The 22467-nt window shown below is 42.4% G+C and overlaps 1 protein-coding gene across 1 annotated transcript in view; it reads left to right on the forward strand.

Moving 5' to 3' along the window:
• Positions 1–22467, forward strand: part of UBXN4 (UBX domain protein 4) — a 60777-nt gene that overhangs the window by 16980 nt on the left and 21330 nt on the right. The window contains exons 2-8 of the mRNA XM_029605390.1: positions 4857–4959; positions 5466–5494; positions 10904–11022; positions 12935–13100; positions 13315–13426; positions 14979–15033; positions 15308–15472. Coding sequence (XP_029461250.1) covers positions 4857–4959; positions 5466–5494; positions 10904–11022; positions 12935–13100; positions 13315–13426; positions 14979–15033; positions 15308–15472 — 749 coding nt within the window. The remainder of the gene's footprint in view (positions 1–4856; positions 4960–5465; positions 5495–10903; positions 11023–12934; positions 13101–13314; positions 13427–14978; positions 15034–15307; positions 15473–22467) is intronic.

Here is a 22467-nt window from a genome sequence, read left to right on the forward strand (position 1 = left end):
GGAGCAGATTTGTCAGCAAAGTCTTCATTTTCAGGTACCCCACGGATCCTCAGGTTGCACCTCCTATTCCTATTCTCCAAATCCTCAATTTTCTCAGTCAAGTTCACTATTTCAGTAGAAAACTGTCTCTGCTGAAGTGTCAGGCTGTTAATCGCCTCTCCATGCCCGTCTACCCGAGTATCCACATCATCCACACGTGCTCCTAGGGCTGCGAGATCTTCCTTAATGTCTGCTATTGATTCTAATAAATTGGGTTTGTGCTGCATTAAGTCTGCCCGGAGTACCATGAGTCTGTCGTGAGATTCATACCAACTTGATTGTGTTCACCGGCTGCGTCGTCCCTGGACCTGGCAGGGTCTAAATTTAGACTGGCTTGGTCGTGGTCTGCAGGCCCCGCTTCCGAGATCAGCTTGCCGTACGAGAACTGTTTGAGTTCGGCAGTCTTTCGTTTCGCCGCCATTCGGGGCACCAAATATTGGAGGAGACCTGCACGCCTTAAAAGCTGAAGTCCCAGAGGTTTTTCGCCAAAAAGAAAGGTATTTATATGGGTGGGGGACAGAGCTTCGTTCTTAGGCGTCCACCCTCATCAACTGCGGAATAGCATCCCCCCCCCCCAAAAAAAAAAAATTACTTTCCCATATTGTACCTATGGAAAGGATTCTTATTTAATAAATCTTTCAATTTAGACAGTGTCTAATAGTAACATGATTGTTTAACTTATTTATTTTATGTATCTATAAGTCTGTATTGAGAGAAAAAACCCAATAGAATTTGTTTTTATTGAAACATGCATTGTAAAAAAAAAAGAAAAAGCTAGAGGCAGATTAGCATTTTGTAATTCATTATAGAGTTTTTTCACATTTTTATTTTTATTGTACCTGTTTTGAACATAATATCCACTCATGGGAAGTGAGTTTGGCTAAGAAAAGTAGTTTGACTTGTTTGGAGCTATATTAGTGATTTGATACCCTTTTGTTGCTTAGTGTTTAACTTTATTACAATCTATACAATGTAACGTTGCCCTTAACTTTTTAATAGGGCACCATCCACAACACAAGTAGTTGTCATTTGTCAGTTACTACTAATGGTCTATCCTACATTACTTGCAGATTGGAATCTTACATGCTTCATTAGTGAAGATGGAGTAAAATTGGTAGCAGTTGCTTTAAATGAGCATAATACTATAGGCATCATCAGGAATGCTATATGTATCTTGTTTCCGTCTTCCTTACAAATAATCATACAGTATCTGTTGCATAGGGGTCTTGCCCCAATCTCTCTCTCCTTTTTTTAAAGAAATTTCTTTTGCAATTTAAAAATAAAAAGTTTATACTTATCTTAAAACAATCCATTCTAGAACCTCTTCTGTACATTCATTTTTCAACAGTGTTAAAAAAGCAAGTGTTAGATCCATGTTTTTTTACACAATGTTCTTCCTCAGGGGAGTGGTCAGAATTCAGATTTTTATCATTGTTCAGCTTTTGATTTAACCGAAATTGGAAGTAGGAGGTGAATGATATCACTTCCTACATACGCGCACTGAGGCAATTTTATAACGTTCGCATATGTTATAAAATAGTTGCATCCCTGGACATGCCAACACGCACATGTCAAAGTGCGCCTGCGCTCCCCTTTGAAAGTTACTGTCCCTGGCATTGAACATTACAACTTGAAAAAAGTGGTGGACTGCTTTTTAACACTGTTGAAAAATGAATGTGCACAAGAGGTTCTAGAACGGACTTTGTTAAAAGATAAGTATAATCTTTTTTATTTTAAAATTGCAACAGAAAAATTTCTTTTAAAAAAAGATATTGGGCAAGACAATACAACAGATGACCTGTAAGGCAGATGGAAACAAGATACATATAGCATTCCTGATGATGCCTAGTATGAGGGTCATTTAAAGCGATTATTTGGCATAATTATACTCAGGTGGATTACATAATATTGATAAACTCCTCCCACTAAGCCATAAAAGTGGAACGCTTTCATCATGTGGTATTAAATTGGTAGTGCCGTTATATTTACCATTCTTAGCAGCAGCAGTAGGTAATCTGGTTCTATTTTTCAGACTCCTTTCTCGGTGCATTGTAGTTCGTTTTCTTAAGGAATGCATTGTGTAAAAAGTTAGAAAACTAACTGATGGGCTAGCCCAGTTTCACAAGTGCAAGAGACTTGTTAGGGTTTTCTTTCCAACAAAATTTAGCCATGTTGTGGAGGCAACACATTCAAACTCAAGGGTCAGTGTAATAAGTTGTGCATTAATGCACACGCTAAAGGAAATTTTAACTTCTGAGGCAGTAAGCTAATGATATGCTATTGCATTGGGAGTTTAAAAACAATGAAAGCACACTAACCTGAAAATATTTATAAAAGAATGCTTAGTACTCGGAGAAACATGCTTTATGGCACACAAACTATGCTTTTTGAGCATAAAAGATGATGTATGCATTCAAAAGGTTTTCCCTGTATAAAGCACTTTGCGTGCATAAATATTTTATATGCAGAAAACATGGTTTATGTACAAAAAAAAAGCATGTTTTCTGTGCATGAATGTTGCTTACAGGTCTCGGCATCAGAACACGAGCTTTACCCATAGACTAACACAAGCCCTGGAAACTTTCCTCTACCTCTAATGAGGAGTTAAGATTCCAGTGCTGAAAATGCATGAATTAAGCTAGTGCATCGCTCTACATTGGAGGTAATCTCTAATGCCTTCATTATTAGATTGACATGGGAGGGCGCTAATCTGTATGCATCTTGTGCATAAAACTCCTTTTTGCATCAGGAATAAAGTTTGTGCACAACTGTAGGTAAAACTGTGTTCTGCTGAGCACACTTTATTATATTAGCCTCCCATGGGTGGTCGATGTAATATTGTGCACTGCAACTAGCGCATGGCTTAACACAATTGAATGTGCATTTTTGGGCATGCGTCCATAATCCTTGATGCAATACGGGATTAGCACATCCAAATCGCATGTCCAAATACCAAGTAAATAGTGCTCATCACATGTAAATTCCATGTAGATGAGACTGTTAGCAGTGTATCTTGTGTGTGCATATTGTGCTGGTAGTGGGTGAAAACGTACCCCTATATTAAGCGTCCGTTTTCCCAACCTGCACTGATAGCCACCTCTCCTGTGCACCTAATGCTGAGGCGGCGCTAGAGAAGCACAATTTCCCTAGCGCCTCCTGTTTAGCGCAACCCCTCAATTAAATATTGCGTCGCACACCCAGGAGAGGTGCAACATTGAGTGCCCGTTTTCTACGCACTAATATTGTATCTGCCCCATGGAGGGGGAGAAGAAAGATGGCTGCCATTGTTGCAGCAAGGCCAGCGTTAGATGGGAATCTATATAATTAGACCTTAACATAATGGCAGGGGATTATCTTTGTTTTTCACAATTGTTAGTTTCTATTACAATAAGGGCCTTGTCTCATAGTAGTTTTTCATGCTTTGTAATGGAAGAATAATTTGATACAGACCTTTTGCTATTTGTATCACTATAGAGGGTGGAAAGAGTTTTGGAGTATTTGGGCTCCAACTGAGATTTTTAGCTACTCGGGTATAAAGTTTCTTTAAAAAAAAAAAAAAGAAAAAAAAATTAATCTTATTTTGCTTTTTGTTTAAATATTCTGCCTCCAACCATCTTCCCCCCTTCTGTTCTACCCTCTTCATTTTCTTGTGTTTGGTAGCCCATCAGCATTGACTTCTCTTCTATCAGCTGCCAAAGCTCATCTCTTGTGCCAGGTGCCAAATTTTAGCTGCCTAGATTATCTGTGACCTGGAATTTTTCCAGCCTTGGCTGAAGTATTTATTTTATAACTAAGTACTCTTTTTTAATAGTAGTTCACATTAACTTGACAAGCCTGCAAAATACTATCATTCCTCTAGTGGTTTGCTTTATTGTAAGGCTTAGTTTGACAACTAGGAGATGACTTACTTTCAGTAGTTTATTCAGGCTTCCACTTAAACTCTTCATATTTAATGAAATGATCGTTTTCATGTGAAAATAATGCAACAAAATACATTGATAGCATTTACTTGATCATTTGAGATATGAACACCCTCTGTATTTTTTCAAAGCTCTATGGGTTCATACCTGTGATCTACAATCTGTTGGCTCCTTTGTAGTTAATATGAATAGTACAATATTGCATGTCATTTCTACTCTGCTAGTTTTATTTTCGGTCGTATGTCTAGGGATTCAGAATGCATAGAGATATGTGGTGAACCTGAACTGGCAAAATCCTAGGCACTAGATTGCAGAGTGACTAAAATTTGATGCCTACTGCTGGGGTCAGACCTGGCCTAAGGAGACACTGCAGATGTCAGGGGAACAGGCCCAAATGAGTGTGTTGGGAGGTGGGGTGTAGAGAGAAACTAAAAATTACTTTTCTTTGTTCTAACTTTTTTTTTTTTATTTATAAACAAAAAATAAAGAAAACAAAAAATTGAAAAGTCAAAAAAGGAAAATTCTTGGCATCTACAAATTTTTAGTTGGTACCCAAGCTTTCTAAATATTTTCACCTACAAGAAGAGGTTTACTACCTTTTTTTTTTTTTTGTGACCCCAAGGGAGTCTTTCAGATGTTCACTGCATTCACATAGAAGAATATACGTATTTTGGTTAATACACAGGCTATGAGAGAATGTCTGGTTTTGCAGCCCCTCTTAGATTGCCATTAAGAAGATCTCTGACTTACCACAAGTCTAAGCCAACTAGTCATTTTCTGGTGCCATCTCCTATATTTCTAAGCCCTTGCCCAGGGCGGCTATGCAGTCGTAAAATCCAAGTTTTGTTAAGCTTGTAAGTGGGAATAGGCTTCTATTAAAAGTCTAATCTCTTGCAGGAGATGATGAACAGTCTACGCAGATGGCAGCAAGCTGGGAGAATGAGAAAGTGGCAGAAGCTGTTGCAGAGGGATTTGTTGCTATAAAAATTGATACAAAAAGGTTTGGGTTTTTCTTTTGTTTTTTTTTTATTTTCTGGTCCTAGGGGCTTCCAGCTGAATTTGAATTTGTCTCTACTGTGCTATGGGGCTTTCTCCCCATGTTTAGGTCTGTCCTCTGCTTCCACCCCCTGTTTTTCCTCTGCCAGGGACCATAAATTGCAGTTTATTCCAGAATCTGGTATTGTGTGACCTAAGCTCGGCCATTGGCTGTCCCTGCTTTTGCGACAACTGAGACTTGTCCCCCCTGGCTGAAAGCTGCCTCTACAATAACCCAGGTCAAGAAGAAGCTAGGCACTCGACTCAAACCCAAAGTTCCCATATGGCACTGTGCAGCCCTGCCACTGAGCAGTCGGCCCAGGTCATAAGTTTAGCTATTACTATGTTATTAGAATAATGATTTGGGGTGACAAAAGAGGAAAATGAAGCATGGGAGAAGACATGAAACTAATATAGCTTGAAAGATGATAGCAATTTACAAAAGACCATTTTTCTTTTTGTTTTTTGCAGTGAAGCTTGCTTGCAGTTTTCACAGATCTGTATCCTTTTTAAATACTTTACATTTGGTATCCAATGCATTTAGTCATGTAATGGTGTCTGGGGTAGGAAAATAAATGGACTTTTCTGCCTTCATCTACTGTGTTAATCTGCCTATACAGTTTGCTGCTCATCTAGTTGTTTTGTCCATACTGCTAACAATACATGCCATCTTTTAGCCACATTGTGTGAACACCTTCAAGATTTCTCCTTATCCTGGACAGTCTTTTGTCATCTCCTTTATATGCTTTTTGACTTGGGCTCTATTACATAAGTAAACATGGTGAGTTGATCCAGCAGCAGACATGGCTGATGCAATATCTCTGCCTTGGGAGGGGGAATCTTCAACTTAATGGGATCTACTGTTGGTGGGTCTGATAATGATAATTTTTCTTGATAAAGAGGAAAGGGCACTGTTTTAGGATCAATCTTTATTTTAAAAAATAAATTTTCCTAGCGTGTAGCAGATGGATTCAGGACCAATGGGTATAGTGTGCTCCTGATAGCAGTTGGAGACGGAGTCAGATTTCAATCTGACGTCACCACCAATACATATACCCCTGCAGGAAGCTCTGCTCTTCAGTATTTTCCATCTCCATAGCAGTTCGGGACTCTATACATGCTTGCACAGCATTAGAGTATTCAAACCAAAGAAAATTCCAAACAAGAAGAAACCTTACCTCTACAGATGAGTCCCGCTCTCCTGCGGTGATACCTACGGGTCCCTCCCCAAATCGAGAATTCCTGAGGTGATTTCTGAGATCCTTCAGAGGTAGGTCTCTGTCTGACAGCCGGTCCCCAGCATGGACTTAGCCCCCGGCAACTGGAGAGGCTGAGAGGCAGCGGGTGCAACACCGAGCGTGGTGGTGAAGGTACTTTCCTTCTCCCCCTGCAGCCGGAGACCGCCCGGAACGAAACCCGGGAAACACCAAGACAAGGTAAGGTAGAAAACTTTCTAAAAGTCTCTGTCTCCGAGGCTCGGAAAGCCGCACAGATCGTCAGTCGGCATCTGTGTTATCGCGTTGATCAGCCCCGTCCAGGCTAGACCCGATCCGATATGAGGGTCCTCCCACGTGGAGACCCTCCGAGGTGGTCGCCATATCTCTCGCGTGGTCACCGGCGCCATTTTCCATCTATCGCCGTCCTGTCCGCCAAACCGAGCTGTGCCAACAGACGAGCCGGGCGCACAACTTACTTGTGCGCACATTGGCGCGCATAAGTGCCGTGCGCACAGCGACGTGCACGAGGGGGCCGGGTGCACAGCCACATGCTCAACAGTGCCGGGCGCATAAGCTAAAACTGCGCACAACGGCACGCGCATCTTGTGAGTGCGCATCTCTGCCTACGCGCACATCTTCGGCACACTCGGAGCGCATAACTAAGCCTCCCGACACGTGCATTATATGGGGCTTTCTACTACCTTACGCGCACAAACCATGGCACCACCGGCCAAGAAGATCAAAGCACAAGCCCTCTGCCCAGCCTGCCACATAAGAGCTGCGCAGCTCGAAGAGGCCACGGCCATGTGCCGACAGTGCGAGGAGGCTCTGGGAGAACCAAGTCAAGGCCCTCCCCAGCCAGTACAGGAATCAGGATCCACCTCTCCATTCCCAGCGTGAGCCTCCTTCAAACAGGGCTCCCCGGGGGACGCAGTGGCTTTCAATCTAGACCCAGGATCCTTTTCCTGGGTAGAATTCTTTAAAGGTCTTCACACCTTCGTTCACATGCAACTGGCGCCACCGATGACACAACCACAGCCTCCCCCTGAGGACCCTAACCTCCCAGGGCCCTCTAGGCCCCCCAGAGACGGGCCTCTGCCGGTCAAAATCCCTCCAGGAACGGAACCTTACCGAACCATGAGGTGTTTCTTCTCCAAAGATGAGCTATCAGACCTCGTGTCTCACAGCTTGAAGGAGCTCGCCATCCTAGGCACTGGCGCCACAGGGGAACCAAAGACGAACCCTCTCCTAGAGAGACTCCATCAGGTCTCACATCATTTCCCTCTGCTGCAAGCCGTACAACAGCTGATCGACCTGGAATAGGATGTCCCGGAGGCCAGTTTCAAAGGCGGATGGGCCCTAGAAGCCCTCTACCCACTGGAACCTTCAGCCAAAGATCTCCTGGCATTCCCCAAAGTGGACCCCATGGTCTGCGCAGTCACAAAGCGCACTACCATCCCAGTTGAGGGAGGAGCGGCACTCAAGGATGCCCAGGACAAATGTCTGGAATCCATCCTTAAACAGTCATTCGACGTATCAGCTATGTCACTACAGATTGCTGCCAGATTGGGCGGAAGCAAACCTACAAGGGATCTCAGCCGCTCACATCGCGGGAAAAGACAATGTCACTGCGGACTACCTCAGCAGAGAAAGTCTAGACCCAGGGGAGTGGAGGCTGTCGACCACAGCCTTCCAGCTGATAGTAAACTGCTGGGGAACCCCAGCCATGGATCTCCTGGCAACCCGGTCCAACGCCCAAGTTCCCTACTTCTTCTGTCGCAGACGAGAACCACAATCCCAAGGGATCGATGCCCTCGTCCAGACCTGGCCACAAGAAGACCTGCTATACGCCTCCCCCCCCTCCCCCCATGACCACTACTGGGCGGGATCATCCGCAAGATAGAGCACCACAGGGGGCTAGTACTTCTAGTGGCCCCGGACTGGCCAGGAAGGCCGTGGTATGCAGACATGCAAAGGCTCGTGACGGGGAGCCCTCTACCTCCACACAGGGATCTGCTCCAACAAGGCCCGATCCTCCACAAAGACCCAACTCGATTCTCTCTTGGTCTGTTCATTGAGAGGACATGCCTGAAGAAGAACAGATACTTGAGGGCGGTGATTGACACCTTGCTCTGAGCACGCAAGTTCTCCACATCACTGACCTACATACGAATATGGAGAATATTCGAAGCTTGGTGCGAAGACCGCAACATCCTTCCGCGAACAGTCAAAATTCCCACGATCCTGGAATTTCTGCAGGTTGGATTACAGAAGGGGTTGTCTCTCAACTCCATCAAGGTTCAGGTGGCCGCCCTGGCCTGCTTCAGAGACAAAGTGGAAGGCACCAGCATAGCATCTCATCTGGACGTCTCCCACTTCCTGAGAGGGGTCAAGCAGATTCGACCACTCCTATAGTGGTCGGTACCCCTATGGAACCTCAATCTAGTTCTAGACTTCCTAGTGGGAGCCTCCTTCAGACCTATCCGAGGTCTGCCTCTACGACTCCTAACCTTGAAGACTGCATTCCTAGTGGCAATATATTCGGCCCATCGCATCTCCGAACTTCAAGCACTATCCTGCCGAGAACCATTCCTCAGGTTCACACCGGGATCCATACAGCTACACACTGTCCCCGCCTTCCTCCCAAAAGTGGTTTCTCACTTCCATCTAAACCAAACCATCTCGCTGCCTTCTCCAGACGAGCATAAGGGCTCGGAAGAATCTCGCCATCTTCCCCATCTTAACGTCTGCAGACTCCTAGTCCGAAACTTGGAAAGGTCTGAATCCGTACGAAAGACGGACCACCTATTCGTCCTTCACAGCGGGAAGAAACAAGGGGAAGCGGCCTCGCGGGCAACCATAGCCTGCTGGATCAAAGAAGTAATCAAGGCGGCCTATGTAGAGGCAGGCAAGCCTCCACCTCTACAAGTCAAGGCCCATTCCACTAGAGCCCAGGCAGTGTCCTGAGCGGAAACCAAGATGCTGTCACCCGCTGAGATCTGTCGAGCAGCGACATGGCCCTCCATTCACACCTTCTCAGGTTCTACCGCCTGAATGTTCAGGCTCCGGAGGACACAGCATTCGCAAGGGCAATACTAAGTGGGCCACGGACAGTCTCCCACCCGGTTCGGGAGTAGCTTTTGTACATCCCATTGGTCCTGAATCCATCTGCTACACACTAGGAAATGGAGAAATTACTTACCTGATAATTTCGTTTTCCTTAGTGTAGACAGATGGATTCAGTATCCCGCCCACGGCTGCCGCTATACACGAAAACCTCGGGTGTCAATTCCCGAGAGCAAGACAAACACAGGTAAGCCACGCTTCCCTGCAGCTAGGATACCCATAGTTACCGGGTGTCGGCGTTTCTCGGTTGAGGGCACTGGCAGTCTCCAGCTATAGTCCACATCAACCAGTTCAAGTTGATCACGTTTCTCAAGTTAATCAAAGCTAACCAAATTAATCAAATTAGCCAGATACACATATATCCACAATTGCTTTTTGAAGAGAATACTGAAGAGCAGAGCTTCCTGCAGGGGTATATGTACTGGTGGTGACGTCAGACTGAAATCTGACTCAGTCTCCAACTGCTATCAGGAGCACACTATACCCATTGGTCCTGAATCCATCTGTCTACACTAAGGAAAACGAAATAATCAGGTAAGTAATTTCTCCATTCTTCTGTATTCATGCTTGCAAGTTTGCTACATAAGTAAACAACCAGGCACACTCCTAATAGAAGAAAAAAATGTATTCTAATAATTCCTGCTACCATATTACCAACATTTTGGTCTATACCCAAGACCTTTGTTAGGGTATTGACTTCATGTGTTTACCTGAAGACCCCAAATAGCTTAAATTGATTCCCCCCCCCCCCCCCCCCAAAAAAAAAAAAAAGTTTGCGTTGTGCAGCATATGATCTTAGCTGGGACTTGGTGTATGATTACATGGCTTCAGTGGGAAAATGTAATTCTGTGCTGTTTTGGAATAATTTTGTTTTTTGCTCTATAATGCAGAACAGACCTGCTCCAATTGTGTGTAGTTTTCTGTGTAGTTTTGAAATGTAACCATAACTTACAGCATGAGTATAAGATTTAAAAAACAAACATTTGGACACTAAATAGTTTATTGTTTGGTATTTAGTTATGGTAGTGAACAATACATATATTTTCTTAGAATCTGTATTTCCCTTGACATGAATGGCAGTTTAATGTAGCCATACTTCACTGTGAGTTTTGGCCCCCATTTTGCTCCCTCACCTGAATGACTTCCCAGAAGGAAGAGGGGGCAAAACAGAGCTAATGTATCTAATGATATTGCCCTATTTAAGTAAATTGAGGCCCTGGAAGATACTGACACTTAGACTTCACAATATTTACTAAGGTGTCAGAATTTGAACTTGATTTCCAAGAATTTGCCCAAGTAATTTAGCTGATCTGAACATTTGAGTTCTATTCATTTACATAACAGATGCTACTTTTTAAAAATCAAGGGAAAAATCTTGGTGTCAATTTGGGTTTGCTGCTAAGTAGTTCCATAATTTAGTTAAATAACCTGCCATTTGTCTAGTGTAAAGTTATTTACATTAACATTTTATAGGCTGTGTGCTCAGTGCTCTGTTTTAATATTTGTGTTGATGATCATGCTCATTTTGGTACCTGAATTTGTTGTCCTTCACTGGTTACTGCACAGACCCTGTAGTATGCATCCCATCCAGTTTCTTTATAGGAGACAGTGGCATTCCATTGGAAGTTATCGCTGGGAGTGTTTCTGCTGAAGAACTTACAGCAAGAATCCACAAAGTCACACAGGTGAAAAATTCTGAAGAATCCACTTTTGATGTGTAGCATATTAAGTTGCTGTAAACAGAGGTTGGTCTCTCCCTTCCTCTTTGGCCTCAGCCAGTTATGTTATGCTGCACTCAAATTGATGTATTCCCCTTCTGCAACATAAAATAAAGGCTTAGGAGCCTGTTGTTAATGAGTTGCATTATTCCCACAGACAGCATGGTGGAAGGAGGTAGATATGGGCAAACTTCTTAATTTTGTTTCTGTGGTTCAGACTCTGACTCCACTTTGACTTAACAAGATTTTATAGTCTTATTTGTTAATAAACAAGAAAATCCAATAAGGAAAAACAGAAATTACAAAATAAAACAACCCACCAAAGTATGTTAACATATACAAAAAAAAAAGTGTATAATCAAATTTAGTAAAATAAAATCAATTAATACATTTTGTATTATTGTAAAACCTCATTTAATAAGTAACCTCTTAAACATGACAGAAGGAATCACATCAAACCACCCAATTCCTATTTATCAATAAACCGTTCATAACAGAAATTGTGTAATCATATACCATACAAATGGACATATCACCCACCAACCCAATTTATACAAAAGTCTTAAATATAAATCACAATTCACAGAAAAAATATATAACAAATTACAAATCCATGAATCAAAATACAAAATATTTATAAAAACTAATGAAAACCCAAACTAACCCCCACAAAAACCCTTGCATAATCCTTTTCCAATCGCAATTTCTCAAAGTATCTATGCCACTAAAGCAGTATCACTGTTTTCCAACAGCATCTCGCTGGATCTCCAGATTCCATGAAGAGAAGTTTTCACGTAAGACACGGCAGTAACCCGTCCTTGGAAGATTTCTTCAAATACGCAACTACAATAGCCTGCTCTTCAAAGCAGCGTAGAGGCCACTTACCTCAGCAGTCTCACAACAATGCCTACCTTCTCCCTGGGGGCATACCCAGCCTTCTGGACCCTACCTTCTTATCCAAGGCTGCAGGCATCGTCCCTGGCCCAGAATCCCTTGCTCTGATGGCTCTTAAGGACAACTGGGAAGATGGTATTTAAGGTGTTCAGAGGGTGTTTCTTATATACTCCCTCCATAGGTGGTATCATGCTCTGCCTGACACAAGCCTATGTGTTGCCTCAGAAGCTTCCTCAAGGGAGTGAAAATCAAAACAATCAACACATTTATTCAACCCATATGAACCAAAACCTCAATTCATAATAAGCTCCACAACTAGTGGCCACTACATATCCTTTAAAAAAAAATACATATGAGATGTTCCTTTGAAAAGCAGGCTATTTATGGTTGTGCATATAAAGGAATCTTTTGAGGACCGGTTACTGTGGTATCTTACATGAAAAATTCTCTTGAGTGAGAGTGACATTGTGGAGACTGGAGGCTCAGTAAGACACTGTTGGAAAGCTAAGTGATGCTGCTTTAGTGATGCGGTCTTTTTACGAATTTGAGATTGTTGGGGTGTTTAATGTAGATTTAGTGGTTTTGTTTAAGAGGAGGTTGTTTGTGGGGGGGTTGGTTTAAGTATATTTTGCATTTTGACTTGTCGGTTTGTAATTTGTGTGATATTTTTTTCTGTGTATTGTGATTTATATTTGACATTTTGTATAAATTTGGGTTTGGTGATGTGTTCATACGCTTTTGTGTATTTGTGTGGTATATAATTTATAAAACTTTTTGTTATGAGCAGTTTAATGGTGTATAAGAATTGGGTGGTTGATGTGATTCCTTCTGTCATGTTTAAGAGGTTGATTATTAAATGTGGTTTTAAAATAATACGAAGTGAATTGATTTTTTTTAAAATTTGATTATACACCTTTCCTTAATTTGTTTGATAGTTTTATTTAACATGTTACTGATCAGAACATTTTGGATTTTTATTCCTAAGATGCGCACACTGAAAAGTGATGTAGCTACACAAAATCAAAACCAGTCAGCAAGTCTTCCTTCTGCACCACACCTCTCCCCCAACTCTGCCAGTACTTCGGAAATCTCCCAGCCTATAGCAGAACACCATGAAATCCATCCCTCTTGTGAGATGGGCACTCCAGCAGGTAAGCCTGGCTGGTGCCGCTAAGATTTTTTTTTTAAGCTTTTTCCTAAATCCTTATTTACCTGTTGAAGCATAATTTATTAAAAAAAAAAAAACAAAAAAAAAAGCTAATGAAGTATATTATGTTGATACTAGACTTTGATTATTTTATTGTCATAAATATATTAGTTTGTTTTTTGTTTTTCTTTGCAATCTCCTTATTTGCCTGACTGAAGATGAAGTACATCCTGGCCAAACAAGTCCATCTCAGGAAGCCGACAGTGTTTCTTTAGATGGAACTGTTACAGAGTCACAGCCAGCAGAGCTGCTCGAGGATAAAGTGGACAGGTTTGCTCTCATTACAAATCTATTGGTATTATGAAATGTTCTGCTTTAGGGAATAGGTTTTAGAAGGAAAATAACTATTTTAGTTAACACACAATAGAACATTTACTGGCATTTATCTTTCATAATTGTTTTTTATACACTCTTTCAGCAAAAGAGCTCAGTGTGAGTTACATTATGTTCAGATTTACAATTGGATCTGAAAACCTGGCTATTCACCAAAGCCTATTTAAATATTCACAGACAACCACACATCTAGACACCTACCTAGCTCACCCAAAAGAAGCATACCATCCATACCGTCTCCATGAGAACCTTTATATTAACTCGAGAAACTGATAGAATTTATATAACTAACACAAAATGTATATCTAACCATATAATAACTGTAATTGTACCCTGTTCATATTATAGTTCTTACTTTTGCAACCCTTTCCTGTAACTTTATCGGGTAACTTTACTCCGAGCATATTGTATTTGCTAACCCGCTAACATTGATAATTGTAAACCATTATGATGGCGAAACCGAATGATGGTATATAAAACTCGATAAATAAAAGTAAATTGTTAACATTTCTGAAATGAACAAAGTAAGGTAATGTTATCAATGTGATTGTAAAGTAATGTCAGAATGTGGATGTAAAAATGGTGTAATGGTAACATTTAGGGAGGTGTAATGTAAATTATTGTATTTTTATTTAGAACGATGGTATATAAATATTTTTATTTTATTTTTATCAGTAGGGAACATAGGACTATCAAAGTAATCTTGTAAGATGAAAGCTCATTTCTAGGTGGCTGAGAACAATTTTGCTTTGTCAAGTAGTCTTTTAGGTGACAAGGTATAGTGTGTAGTAAGTTTCTAGGTTTCATTTGGATAAGGAACTGTGGTTTGATGCCTGGAAAAGGTAGCAGGGATGAAGCAGTAGAACTTACTGTAACAACTTGTTGCATATCAATAGTGCTCTTAGATGCTAGGGGATATGTCTTATTTTGAGCAACTATGCATGCTGATATGAAAATCACAGATTGGCCCAAAATGTAAAGGTTCTATCTCTATCTTGATGGCTGCACACTGCCATGTGAAGAAACCTGGACTTGATTCCCAGCTAAGGTCTTCTACTCCTCCCTGGTGGCTGGGGATGCTGCAGTGTCAGTGTTCAGACACTGGAGAAGCAGGAATCATCATGCAATGACGTGATTCCTAATGGTTGGATATAGAGCCAATGATTACAGTGTTCCAGAAAGAACCCTGGTGCATAGTCTGCAATGACTGGTCAAAAGTACTTTGGAAGAGAATCCCAAGTTAGTTGCATATGAAGGCTTATGGTGTCAGATCCCAGTACTGGTTATGATTGATTGAGCTGTAAGCTCAAAGGAGGAGGAAGCTGCTGGGGAAAAAAATATCTTGCTTTACATTTTAAATATTTCTGCTGTCGTTGAATTTTGACCTTACTCTTAGTGGGGATTCTGTATTTATTTAAAATGCTTAAGATTAAAATCACATTTTATTTTTGATTTTTTTGTTTTCTATTTCAAATTCTATTTTGTTCAGAATAACAAAAAAACTTGAAGACAGACGCGAGCAGCAAAAAAGAGATGAGGAACAGGTAAAGCGACATTGGAAACACGTTACTTAACATGGTCTTCTTGCATGCTAGCATTTCAGTGTGAAAATCATCAGTCACCCAGGGCAGTCTGTGAATAATACTTGGGGTGGGAACCCTTCTTTCAAGCTTTTCTCTGATAGGCACAGACTAAAAGCATCTCTTCCGATGATTAAGTCAAGAATTGTTGGTCATATTTTTCCAAGTAAAATGAAAATGTATAAGTGAAATTGGTTGTACATCTTTAAAGTATATAAATAATTTTCTTTCCCTACAGAAAGAGATTAAAAAGGAAATAGAACGCAGGAAAACAGGGAAAGATATGTTGGAGTTTAAAAGAAGACAGGAAGAAGATCTGACAAAGCGGATGTTAGAGGAAAGAAGCAGAGAAAAGGCAGAAGAAAAGGCAGCCCGGGAGCGTATCAGGCAGCAGATTGCATTGGTGAGGTCTTCTTTTAATTGTCTTTCCAAACTGTTGAGATACTACGGACATTTTGACCTTTTGACTGTCACCTTACGTGCTATGTAAAGGACATCTTAGAAGACAAATATAATAGGTTCAAGCAGTTTGGAATAAATACTCTGAGTAAATTTTACAAACTCTGTTATGCAGTGCCAACACTGAGCTTTGAGCATTTAAAGTGAGATCCATATAGTTTTAACCCAACAATGCTTGTGAAAACTCACTTTCCTAGTGTGTAGCCAGATGGACTCAGGACCAGTGGGTTATGTGCTCTTCTGCTAGCAGATGGGAGTCGGAGTCAGATTTCAAAGCTGACTGTACCCTAGATATACCCCTGCAGTGACCTCGCTCTTCAGTATCTTTCCATCTGCCAGCAGATGCAGACACTATCCCACATACTAGAACAGTGTTAAGAATTACAGCAAAGAAGAAAAATGTTTTACCTTAAAGAATATCGAGCCCCGCTCTCCTGCAGTGATACCTAAGGGTCCCTCCCCCAGTTGAGAATTGCTGAGGTGATTTCCGATATCCCTCAGAGGTGTGCCTTGGTCCAGTAGCCGGTTCTCAGCATGGACTTAGCCCCCAGAGTGGCTGAAAGGCAGCGGGTGCACAACCGAGCGCGGCAGTGAAAGTAAAGCCCTCTCCACCCCCCCCCCCCACCCCCCCGTAGTTGGAGACCGTCCCCGGCATGTGATCGGTAAGCGCCGAGACCAGGTAAGCAGAAAACTATAAGGTCTCTGAGGCTCGGATTGCCATACCGATTATGGTTTTCTTCAGGCGAGGTAAAAAGGGAGCACTGATCGGGTTGAGTAGCCTTGGTTGGGCTAGGCCTCGATCCCGTGCAGGGGTCAAGACAAGTGGAGACCCTCGGGGGCGCTTTCTTATGTGCGGAGAGCGTTGGTGCCATCTTCCCTTCTCGACTGGCGGTACGCACGGGGCAGGCCAGACGGCCGATGCATCCAATATAGACACGCTCAGAACTACACGCGCGCACAGTTATCACGCGCATATATTGAAACGCTTTACCTGTGCGTCTATATACAGAGGCAATAGCAGCAGCATCCAAGAAGCTCAGAAGGCATTTTCTTTGCACAGCCTGCCACATCAGAGCCGCACAGCCTGAAATAGAGTCCTGTCTGTGCCATCATTGCGAAGAAGCCCAAGGGGTACCAAAGCATGGTCCCTCACAGTCTGAGGATGGGTACGGAACTACTACATATGATAGCACCCCGGACCTATGTAACTCCGAAATGGCATCTCCACAAGTTCTTGGAGGAGAAGTCCATTACCTGCTATTAATTAAGTTGACTTCGAAAATAGCCACTGCTATTACTAGCAACGGTAACATGGAATAGACTTAGTTTTTGGGTACTTGCCAGGTTCTTATGGCCTGGATTGGCCACTGTTGGAAACAGGATGCTGGGCTTGATGGACCCTTGGTCTGACCCATTATAGCATGTTCTTATGTTCTTACACCCCCTGTTTGTCCGGTGTCTGCGTTGATTGGTTGAGTGCACTGGCGATATCCAGTTATCAGTTGAATCGGTTTAATCAAGTTATTTAAGCAAATATATATCCACAATGGCTTTTCGAAGAGAATACTGAAGAGTTGAGGTCACTGCAGGGGTATATCTAGGGTGATGTCAGCTTTGAAATATGACTGTCTCCCATTTGCTAGCAGAAGAGCACATAACCCACTGGTCCTGAGTCCATCTGTCTACACTAAGGAAAACGAAATTATCAGGTAAGTAATTTCTCCATTCTTACAGCAAGAAAGAAAATGTTTCATTACGATGTTAATCCATGTTAATGTGTTGGGCAGACAGAATGGATCTTGGTCTTTATCTGCCATCATTTATGTTACTATGATATTTAAATTGTAAATATATTTTATAAGCAATGGAATGACTTCATTTAGCTTTGTTCTGGTTACCTTGGTTATTTTCTTTGCTCTTTACTATAACTGCGTATCTACTTTTTATCTATCTTATGGTGCATGCCTTAAAATATATATTGCCATGTAGAAAATACACAGCAAGTGAGACTCTTAAGTTCAGTTATACAACTCAGAAAAAACCATGGAATCTTTAAAATGGTACTGTTTGATGCAAAGGCACTCAATGAACAAGGAGAGAAAAATATATTGTGTGATTAATAGTCATAAATACCATCTGACACGCTTGTCATATTTTTATGGTATAAATATTTGGTGGCAGTACAATAAAATCATCAAAAGCCACCTCATAAGAGAAAATAGATAACTAAGCATCCCAGTGAAGACTGACAAATCTCTGCAGAGATCAGCAATTTTCATGTTTAAGTAAAGAAATTAGGCACACACATCTTCAAACTTGTTTAGGTTTGTGAAAGTTCTGATGAAATTAAAACTGTTAGAAAGTTGGGGGGAGTTGGGTTTTTTTTCTTTTTTAGTGAACTTATGCTAATTTCTTTACTTGAACATTTTTTATGATGGCCACATTGCTAATGCCTTAATTTCACTTGAGCTGCCTCGTAGAAAAATATAGAATAATATCTATTAAAAGTCATGTGATAGAAAAGTAGAGCCATTGTGACTCTTTTAGTAAGTAGTACATATCCATCAAAAAAGACTTTGCATGCCAAACAAAGTTCCAGGAAGTCTTGTTATGCCCAGGACACAGTGGGGATAGCAAGTTGTAGAGTCCTTCACATTTTGAAAACCTCAAAATTGACTGTTATAAGGGGTCTCATAACAGTCAAGCAGTAATGATTTTCTGCCAGGTCACCAACTCAGAACCTTTTTAAACTTGCTTCCTTTTCTCCATTGGGGAAAAAGTGGAAGGTTGAGGCTGCTGTTGGCCCTGACCCAGTATCATTTTTTTTTTATTTTAGAAAATTACTACTGGGGGTCAAGGAACAATATATGGAGAACACGTGTTTGAGTCTTGTCTGAATTTCACTGCATGTTCATTTACATAAATTCATTTCATGTCATAAAGCTGCACCAGTCCAGGCTCTGCTTGTGAGTAGTTTCCCCTTACCAGCAGATGGAGGCAGAGAGCTCTGGGTTTTTTTTGTCCCTTGTGGCATTATCTAATTTACTTAGGGATGGTGCAGCAACAGAAAAATCCAGTATTTTCTGCAGATGGTAGGATCTGGTGGTGCAGCTGGTCAACATTGGATTTTTGCTCATGTGGACCCAGGCCAAGGCCACTGGCTCCAACCAGCAGAGTGAGCCCTATCTTGGATCCAGGGCCAGTCCTAGTGGGGACTAGGTAGAGCCTGAAAGGGGGAAGGAATTTAAAAAAAAAAAAAAAATTTGTTTTTTCTTCAGTTGCCTCTTCCTATCATAGAATGGTAGTTCCTCTGATCTCCTTCATCCCCCCTCCCCCACTGAGTGTCAGTGGAGATTAGCCTGCTCTTTCCTTGGGCAAATTATAATCTTCGGTTGCTAATGGCAGTCCATACTGTAAGTCAAGAGACTGTACAGGTGGATTTTCTCTACAGAACTCTTCTGTACCCAGGGAAGTGGGAGCTGAGCCTGGGGAACCTTTCGGTTTCTCTCTTGTCAATGGGGTCTTCCACCACAGGGATCTGATGGTGGCCCATAAGAATGCCAAGGTTCCCCTGTTCTTCAGCTGTCAGACAGAATTTGACATGTTCCCTGTACGTACCCGGATCAGTCCAGACAGTGGGTTGAGCCTCCTGTCCAGAAGATGGACAGAGGAAAAACTGAAAGGGTATGCTATATCAGGACAGTGCTTACCCTGCGTCCCTTCAGTATTTCTCTGTCTCCAGCAGATGCAGATAGAAGAACCTGCGGTTCCCCTTTTCTAGACAGTTATTCGCCTGGGAAAGTTTTTTTTTCTTTCTCTCTCTTCTGTCTTATTCTCGGATCAAGCAAGTACTTCTAATTTTATAAAGTTAAAAAAAAAAAAAGACATTGTTATTTTAAATTCCTTTCTCTCTTAAGGAGCAGCAACTTTGCTCCTTGCTCTTATCTGGGCCTAGGGGGGGGCTTGCCCCTTGATGTGATCAGCCTAGGACCCTACCTGGTGACCTGCCTGGCTAGGGGTGACACTGGTGGTTCAGTCCCTCCCCCATGCAGACTCAGGGATCTGATGGTGACCCGCAAGAATGCCAAGGTTCCCCTGTTCTTCAGCTGTCGGACAGAATTTGACATGTTAGCATAGGCGCTCGGGTTCAGCCATGGCTAGAGGGAGTGCTTCTGTACGACTTTCCTCCATAAAGTGGGTAAAGAGTGCTCCTTATGGCGTCAGCTTGGCCATGCAGTCCTGATGTAGCTTAAGAGGGCAGGTCCTCTGCGTTTGCCGGATACTTCGGACCTGTTGGTGCAGGATCCAGTGGTGGTTATTCTGTTTTACGACTTGGCATTTGAGCAGAGACTGTTGTGCACAAGAGGCTATTCCGCCTCTGTAATATCCATGCTTTTGATGTTCTAGAACATCATCTGCTTCTCTAGCACTTATTTGAAAATTTCAGTGGGCACTGTTCGGACTCTCCTCTGGAGATCTGAGACACCTTTCTCTGGAAGGGCCTGAATAAAGGCTTGGCCTTGCATACTCTAAAGGTGCAGCTCAAGGCTGTCTTCTTGATAGCTTTTGTTCCGCAAGGCAGATATCTAAACTTCAAGCTCCTTTTACACTATGATCCCTTTCCTGTCATTTCCTCAAATGCGAGTGTTTTCAACCATTACCTGCCTTTCTCTTGAAGTTCATTTCCCTTTTTCATATCAATTATAAAATTTCCCTCCTGGTTTTTTCGCACAGGGAGTGCTGGGGGGTGTTCAAGGTACTGAGATGTTTGGATGGCCGCTGGTGGCTCATTCGTTATTTGGTAATGACTAATGACTTTCGTAAGTCTGACAGATTGTTCATCTTGTTTGCATTAGGTTGAAGCCACTTGGGCTCGCTGGATCAAGGAAGCGAGTATTTCCACCTTTGTACTGGCTGGCAGGAGGCCTCCAGAGGACCTCCCAGTACAGTCTACTAGAGCACAGTCTTCCCCTCAAGCAGAAGTGCAGGTTGTCTTTCCTGCAGACGTTTTCAGGGTGGCCACTTGGTCTTCTCTGCAGACTTTTAGCATTATAGACTGGATGCTGTTAGCCAAGGAGGACATGGCTTTTGGGGTTGGTGTTCTCAAGGTCGCCCTTCTTCCCACCTGGGTTTGGAGGGCTTTGATACTTCCCACAAGTAGAGCCTGGACTGGTGTAGCTGGACAACATGGAAGGGGACATTTTCCTTACCTGTTAACTTCTTTTCCATTAGTCCTGCTATATCAGTCTCACCCGGGAAACGTGGCTCTTCATTCTTCTGTGTAATAATGACTTTTGGCTCCTAAGTGCTATCTGGAACTCTTTCATTATGCTTCTGTCTTATATACCGGGCTGTTGGTTTTAGAAAGTGTGAAGATCAAGATGGTCTGCTTCTCAGGTTAAGCTGTTTCAATAAGGGTAAAAAAAGAAAAATGTTGGGTCTGATTCTAGAACTTTGAGAGTTGTACACTGGATTTTTCTCATGCTGCACCACCCCTAAGTACTGGAGATGATGTCTTGAGGGAAAAAACTGTGTTGTCTGCCTCCATCTGCTGGTAGGGGTAAACAATCCACAAGTAGGGCTTGTACTGGTGTAGCAGGACTAATGGAGAAGAAATTAACAGGTAAGGAAAACTTCCCCTTAAGTGCCTGATTTGCTAAGATTTTTTTCCCATGGGTCAAGAATAGGGGAAAAAAGTTTAATTAGGCCCTAAATGTTTGTGCACAGTTTACATCTAACTCATTTTTAAAAATGTTAATATGAACAAGGAAAAAATCTAAAAACTATACTTAACAGCTTTTGAGGCGAAACACCAGCAATTGTGAATAAATCCATAATTACTTGCATCTGGACCCTAGAGGGAGCTTTCTTCAGACTTGTTCATGCATAAGCAGGCTGATACAGTACAGTGCGCTCCGGTGGAGTGCACTGTTAACTTGCGATTGGACGCGCGTTTTCAACGCGCTAGCTTTACCCCTTATTCAGTAAGGGGTAATAGCGCGTCAAAAACACGCATCCCCCCCACCTCGAACCTAATAGCGCCCGCAACATGCTAATGCATGTTGATGGCCCTATAAGGTATTCCCACGAAATTAACGCCTACCCAAAGGTAGGCGTTAATTTCTCCGGGCACCGTGAAAGTGTACAGAAAAGCAGTAAAAACTGCTTTTCTGTGCACCCTCCGACTTAATATCATGGCGATATTAAGTCAGAGGTCCCGAAAGTTAAAAAAAATAAAAAATAAAAATTTTGAAATCTGCCTGCAGCTCGCGGGTTGAAAACCGGATGCTCAATTTTGCCAGTGTCCGTGGCTGTCAGCGGGTTTGAGAACCGATGCTGACAAAATTGAGCGTGTGCTGTCAAACCTGCTGACAGCCGCCGCTCCTGTCCAAAAAGAGGTGCTAGGGACGCGCTAGTGTCCCCAGCGCCTCTTTTTGCCGCTGGCCCTCATTTGAATACAGAATCGCACGCACAGGAGAGCGGGCGTTCGCCTACTCTCCCGCGACTTTTACCCTATCGGCCTTAAGGTGAGAAAAGTGGTAATAAAGGGGGAAATCCAGAAGCAATTTTAAAAAGCCACAATTTCAGACCTTTTCTGTCAATCTGCTCCTAATTTAACTGGATGCTGAGAGATACTGTGGCTTTCAGAACACAAAATTAAAGAATGTTCAAATGTTTTATGTACAGGGGTAGAGGGAACATTTTAAGTATACAACGTCTATGCTTAAGGTCTCAGAATTTTTGTAGAATAAAACATGGATAACATTAGTGAGTCTTAATTTAACCATTCCCCTCCTCCCCCACCAAGCAAACATAGAATGAGGATGCACATGTAAATGGCAAAGAAAAGCCTCGATTCTCCAGGCACTGGTTTTGGGGCATGCCCTCTTGCCAGTCGCTGAAGCAAGGCAGAGCAGATGCTAAGGGCCGCATGGTACC

Source organism: Rhinatrema bivittatum, chromosome 6 (genome assembly GCF_901001135.1).
Source record: "Rhinatrema bivittatum chromosome 6, aRhiBiv1.1, whole genome shotgun sequence".
Lineage (NCBI taxonomy): Eukaryota > Metazoa > Chordata > Amphibia > Gymnophiona > Rhinatrematidae > Rhinatrema > Rhinatrema bivittatum.